The sequence below is a fragment of the Otolemur garnettii genome, unplaced genomic scaffold (assembly GCF_000181295.1).
Source record: "Otolemur garnettii isolate 467f Iridium unplaced genomic scaffold, OtoGar3 scaffold00059, whole genome shotgun sequence".
Lineage (NCBI taxonomy): Eukaryota > Metazoa > Chordata > Mammalia > Primates > Galagidae > Otolemur > Otolemur garnettii.
In genome coordinates, this window is record NW_003852454.1 from 10,402,838 (window position 1) to 10,409,580 (window position 6,743).

At 38.6% G+C, this 6,743-nt stretch overlaps 1 protein-coding gene across 1 annotated transcript in view; it reads left to right on the forward strand.

The window, feature by feature from the left end:
• The window catches only part of CNTNAP5 (contactin associated protein like 5), an 801,226-nt gene that overhangs the window by 791,678 nt on the left and 2,805 nt on the right, over nucleotides 1-6,743 (forward strand). Inside the window, exons 22-23 of the mRNA XM_003792647.1 lie at nucleotides 1,222-1,440; nucleotides 6,609-6,680. Coding sequence (XP_003792695.1) covers nucleotides 1,222-1,440; nucleotides 6,609-6,680 — 291 coding nt within the window. The remainder of the gene's footprint in view (nucleotides 1-1,221; nucleotides 1,441-6,608; nucleotides 6,681-6,743) is intronic.

The window sequence follows — 6,743 nt, forward strand, 5'->3', positions numbered from 1 at the left end:
TCATGTCAAAAAGGTTGGGGACCACTGTTTTAAGCTGTGTGTAAGAGTTTGTTGTAATTTCTCATAGTAGCCACCTAACAATACACATAGTTTCTTTATTATGTTAAGAAGAGAAGTGTAATAAATTGATTGAGTATATGTGGATATTGAAGGTTGACTATACATGGATATTGAAGGAGAAGGGTAAAATCAGGCCAAAATTAGCAAAGGCCTTATTAGGGGAGGTTAATTTCTTATTTCTTTCTATATCCTCTTCACATGTTCTCCTAATACCGCGAACATAATGCATGTTTACAGATCAATGGAGACTTTCATTGACACTTTAGGAATTGTCTAAGTATGTACTTTGTACTGGTAGACAGGAAAGTCCCTGCCCCCTTCCAAAGCATAAACAAATTATTATAATAAAATAACCATTTGATCCATCAGGTATGTTAAAACTATTACACCTTTTAAATGGCTCATTATGCATTGCAGTTTTATGTAATTGCATCATAGCAATTTGTTCCAACGACCCCTTTTAAGAGAAAGGAATAGGATTCTAAGTAATCTCACCACAAATCTTGAAGAAAATGAGACATTTGATCTTGCTATGAATCTCAAATGAGTGCATTTTCATCTTTTATAAAGACTCAGAGATACTCTGGGAAGTTTAATGCGGCCATAAACTACCCAAGCTCACGAATCAGTTTCACAGACAGAACTAAGGAGGTAGAAATCTGAAATAGAAGGTCAGTCTGTACAGGTGACTTAAAACAATGAACATGATAAATCTCTGGAAGGATAACTTTGACTTCTAATTTCTCTGTCTAACTCTTCATTTTCTTTCTCCTGGTCCATGTTTGAGTAAAATGTTGTAATAAGCACTTGGTATGCTTGCACTAATCACCAGCTTCCATAGATAAATGGTGATGGGGGTAATGATACAAATTCCATAAAACATCTAGAGTACAGAACAGATTTATTATCTTTGTTACAGTTCATAAAATACATGAATTAAAATTTAGAAGTTTGGAACATTTTTCTTTCAAAGCAGAGATGGCCCCAGCAGTTTTCTATGAAACGTGGTTGATAAATTGAGGCTGGTAGTGGGGGTGGAGCTGGGAAGAGGAGGTGAAGAATAACAAGATAATTTCTGTAACTTTAGACACTACTCAAAGAGGACATGTAGTATAGTTTGAAAAAAAGGAAAAGGTCTCTGACTGTATTTTTGCACTGCAGAGAATCATGGCTTGGATTCTGAAGTCGCTAAGGCAAACAGCCTGGGGTTCATTGGATGCCTATCTTCAGTGCAGTACAACCACATAGCACCCTTGAAGGCAGCCCTGCGCCATGCCACCGTCGCACCTGTGACTGTCCAGGGGACTTTGACAGAATCCAGCTGTGGCTCCCTGGTGGACTCAGATGTGAATGCAGTGACCACTGTGCATTCTTCATCAGGTACATTCACGCGAACACCCATTGGAGCTTCCCTCAGTAGCACTACTTTCAGAGTCTTTGAGAAGCTTCCAGGTTAAATGTTAAAAGGTTTGGCTAATATGACTAAATTCCTTACCTTTTTACATGTGGCTAAAAACGTGATTTCTTATGTGTGTTTTTTTAGCATAAACGTATATCCACTTTTAATATGACGAGTACTTAGAATGAAAGGCATAGTTGCATATATTGTCTGAATATTGAGGCATGCTTGCACTAGTCACCAGCTTTCATAGATAAATGGTGCAATGCCTTTCACTATATACGTTATACAGGGTGGACATAAAGTTTGTGTTCAATTTACAATAGTTTAACATTGCACATGAACTTTATGTCCACCTTGTATAATGATGCATTGTGTATGTGCACATGTGTCCATAGTCACTGCTGTTTGAATGGTTACTGCTATAAGGATTAAAGTATTTAGGGGACAAGGAGGTAGCAGTTGGTTGCTGAACTAATATTATAATTTATGTGTTTAAAATCAGGCTTAATTTCTCCAGCATTATTGAGGAATAATTGACAATAAAAATTTTATATATTCAAGGTGTGCGACATGATGATTTGATAAATACATGAAATTGTGATGTTATCACCACAGTGAAATTCATCAACTCATTCATTATCACACACAGTTACCCTTTGTGTGTGTGTGTTTCTGGTGAGGGCACCTGAGATTTACTCTCTTAGCAAATTTCAAGTAAATGATGTAGTATAATGAGTCTTTTGGATTGATTCCACATATAAGTAAGGTCATACAGTGTGTGTCTTTCTGTGCCTGGCTTATTTCACTTGATATATATGTCCTCAGGTTTATTCATGTTGTCACAAGTGACATGATCATCTTTTACAAAGCTGAACAATATTCCATTGTTTTTGTATACATGTATTTGTTAACCTATAAATATAGATATTGTGATATGCATCTACAAAACAATGAAATATTATTTGGTATACATATAAAACAATGCTATATATATTCAGTATATATATATATGTATACACACACACATACACACATATATAATACAACACCTTTATCTATTCATCCATGGACAGGGACTTAGGCTATTTCCATGTTTGGCTACTGTGAATGATGCTACAATGAACACATGAGTGCAAGTAGCTAGAGGCATCATACTCCCTGCTTTCAAACTATATTGCAAAGCTATAGCTTCAGAAGAGCATGACACTGGCATCAAAAGAGACACATAGACCAATGGAACAGAATAGAGAGCTCAGAAATATACTTAGCATGTATGTTCAACTAATATCTGCTGAGAGTTTCCATAATACATAATAGGGAAGAGATTTTTTATTCAATAAACTGTGCTGGGAAAACTGAAATCCACCTGCAAAAGAATAAAATTGAATCTTTGTCTCACATTATATAAATTAACTTGAAATAGACTTAGCATTAAATTTAAGACCTGAAACTATAAAATCCTGGAAGGAAATAGGGACAAAGCTCCTTGGCACTTCTCTTGACAATAATCTCTTTGGATATAACACCAAAAGTGTCATAGTGTCATAGACAACAAAAGGAAAAACAATGGACTATATCAAACTAAAAGTTTCTAAATATAAAAGGAAACAATAGACAAAATGAAAAGGCAACCTACAGAATGGAAAATATTGGATCATATGTCTGATGAGGGATTAATATCAAAAACATATGAAATATACATACAACTTAATGTCAAAAAAAAGAAAAAATAATAAAAATGGATGAAGGACCTGAGTAGACATTTTTCAAATAAAGACATACATATAGCCAACAAGTATGTGAGAAGGTGCTCAACATCACTAATCTAGAGAAATACAAATCAGCCACAAGAAGATATTACCTCATACCTGTTATGTGGACCACTATAAAAAGGGCAAGAATAAGGAGTGAGAAGATGTGCAGAAAAGAGAACTCTTGTATACTCTTGGTGGCCATGTAGACTGATACAGTTATTATGAAAAATAGTATGGCGTTTTCTCAAAAAAAAATTAAAACTAAAATCCTACATTTGGCTATGGAACCAAATTATGTTGAAGAAATTAAGTTGGCCTTTCTGAGAAATAGGTAAATCCCACAGTACTGTATCCATATATATTCTCCTGCTTTACCTCTCCTTAAAATAACTTTTATCTTTTCTTCATCACCATCATTTTAGGTACCTGGAAATGTATATGGGGTTTTAATCAGGTACGATAAGCAGGCAGACACAGAGATGACTGCCTTTGAAAAGAAAGTTTATTACTTACAATTTTCAAAACCACAGAGGAGAATGGGGGATAGAGCAAGAGGTAGAAGGAATAGGGGAGAGTATGGATCAGAGACTGTGTTGTGACTTCCATGGGAAGGAACGGGTGAGGCAGGGTAGGCTTCTATAAATGCAAGAGTGAGAATTAATAACCTGAGTTAATGTACTTTAACATATCATCAGCAAAATAAGCAGAATGGAGAAATTGGGGCTAAACTCAAGGGTATATTGGTTTGAAAACATGAACTAAGAGAGGAACCAATGTAAGCTGGGGTAGGAAAAAAAGGCTGTGATCTAAACCCAGATGGATTGTTAAGATTTGAAAACATGATGATGCACATGAAGATGGATTGATCAATGATGGACCTTGTGTGAGATGGTGGTCCCATAAGATTATAATGTAGGGAAAAATTCCCATGACCCAGTGAAATTGTAGCCACCCTAACACCTTAGCCCAACACATAACTCAGGTGTTCATGATGATACTGGCATAAACAACATACTCCTTGGTGGGAGCCTTACGCAGGTCCTTGAGAAGGCTTTGTTGTCACAGGGATGACAGCTCCGTGCATGTTACTGCCCCAGCAGACCTTCTAGTGAGGCAAGATTTGGGGCCTGAAGACAGTGATGTTGACGGCACTGCCTTTGTGTAGGCCTAGGCTAATGTGTGTGTTTGAGTCTTCGTTTTCAATGAAAAATAATTTCCAAGTAAAAAATAATGAAATAGTTTTAAAACAGGATAAAAGCTTACAGAATAAGGATATAAGGAAAATATTTTATACAGTTGTACAATCTGTTTGTGTTTTAAGCTAAGTGTAATTACAAAAAAAGTCAGTGTTTTAAAAAATGTAAAAGTTTACAAAGTGAAAAAGTGACAACAAGCTAAGATTCATTTATTATTGAGAAAAAGAATTTTATTTTAAATTTAGGGTAGCCTGTGTGTACAGTGATTATAAAGTCTAGGGTATTATACGATAATGTCCTAGGCCTCCACGTTCACTCACCACCCACTTACTGACTCACCCATAGCAACTCCCAGTTCTGCAAGCCCAATTAACAGTAAGTTCTCTATACATTTTTTTTAATCTTTTATACCATATTTTTACTATACCTTTTCTATGTTTAGATACACAAATACTTACCACTATGGTACAGTTGCCTACGGTATTTGGTGCAGTAACATCTGCACAGGTGTCTAGCCCAGGTATGTAAGAGGCCATCCCACCGAGGTTTGTGCAAGAACATTCTGTGATGCTCTCACAGTGATGAAATCCTCTAACAGCACGTTTCTCAGAAAACATCCTCATCTTTAAGCACTGCGAGACTGTATTGTGAAGAAGCAGGAGGGTTGGTTAGCACAGGGATCTACAGAATAACAAGCTTGGAAGGGCGTAGGATACCCGAGATAATGAAATAGTTTTAGTTCCTTCTCTTCCTTCTCCTCTGCCTCCTCTCCCTCTTCCTGCCTATGGCCTTTCCCCTTCCCTCTCTCCCTTCCTTTCTCTCCTATTTTGAGATCTCATTTTCTCCCTTCACTTTGTGTCTCACAGAGGGAGAGTAGGAAGATGGCACCATCGCCAGCATCACCCGCTGTCACCGTTGGGAACACATGTCCGTCTGTGTTTATATGTTTGTATGTGTGCCTGCATATATGCTATCTAAGCATACAAAGATGACTAATGGTATTATTATAAAGTCCCAAGCCGAGCCCTCTCCACAGCTGCACCCTATCCGTATCACCATCCAGACCCTGCCCCAGTGCAGCCCCTCTTTCCCTACCATGCTCTGCTGGTGTGACCCATCAGCCTCTCTCTCTTCTGCTGATTTGTTCTACCTCCAGTCTCACAAGTTTAGGCAAAGACCCTCTGTAAACACCACAGACAGCATAACCCAGCCCCTCTATTAACTCAATTACATGAGAAATACTGACCAGACACCTCTCTGGTTTCCCTGCCCAATGCAGTGCGGCAAGTGCTATGGTATTTAAAGTGTAAGTTCTGGTCTTTTCCATCAGAAGATTGAGACGAGGATGTGCACACTAACACAGGGGTGCATGTGTATGCAATTAATAATAACCAAAGTTATAAGGAAAAGGCAGATTAATGGAGCACTTACATCACGTCTGGCACTGTGTTAACTTGCTATTTTCCTACAAAACCTTAGAAAGTAGAGAACATTATTTTTTCCTAATGTACAGATTTGAGAAATTTTAAATGCCATGTGATAGTTCTAATGATGACACAAAGTAGTGCATTATAAATTGCTAAATAAGTTATTAATTATGAGCAAAAAAAGAGGATTGCCTTCTGCTGGGGCCTGCCCATCCCCCATCTCGGTGCCTTTCCTGAAGCCTGCCCCGAATGCTCCGTGTGCCCTTGGACGTGACGCTTTTCCTCACACCTTATATGGCAGTGACACACTGGGCAATACCTGCCTCATCACTACAGCTTGCTCCTGAGGCTTTAATTTTCCAGGGCTTTCGTTCTTCCCTGGCAATAAACTCAGAATCCTCTTGCAGCTGAAAACTCTTCAGCAAAGAGGCTCACGGGTGGACATCACAAACTGTTGTCACACATAGGCCAGAGAAGCAACTGGAGACGTCAGGGGCAAGCTGAGGGCATGGGGGCAGGACACCGTCATCTGGTTCAACCCTTTTTCCTGCAACTTACATGTAAACTGACAGGGTCATAAACTGTGGGATGTGAGCAGTGTACTTGAAATGCTTGTCCTTGCTCATGTTTATCTGAGTTTCTTGCAACATGCCAACTCACAAGTGTCTGAGAGCACCCAGATGTGAAGGGGCGTCGTCTCCTCTCCACTCCAGAGGCTTCTCCCAGTGCTGAGTGGGGAGTGAAGCTTCCTATGTCTTACTCCTTTCAGATCCTTTTGGGAAGACGGACGAACGGGAGCCACTCACCAATGCAGTCAGAAGTGATTCTGCGGTCATCGGAGGTAAATCACTCACTGCTGCTGAAAACACATAGGCGTAAATGATCTTATACTTTGGAGAAAGTT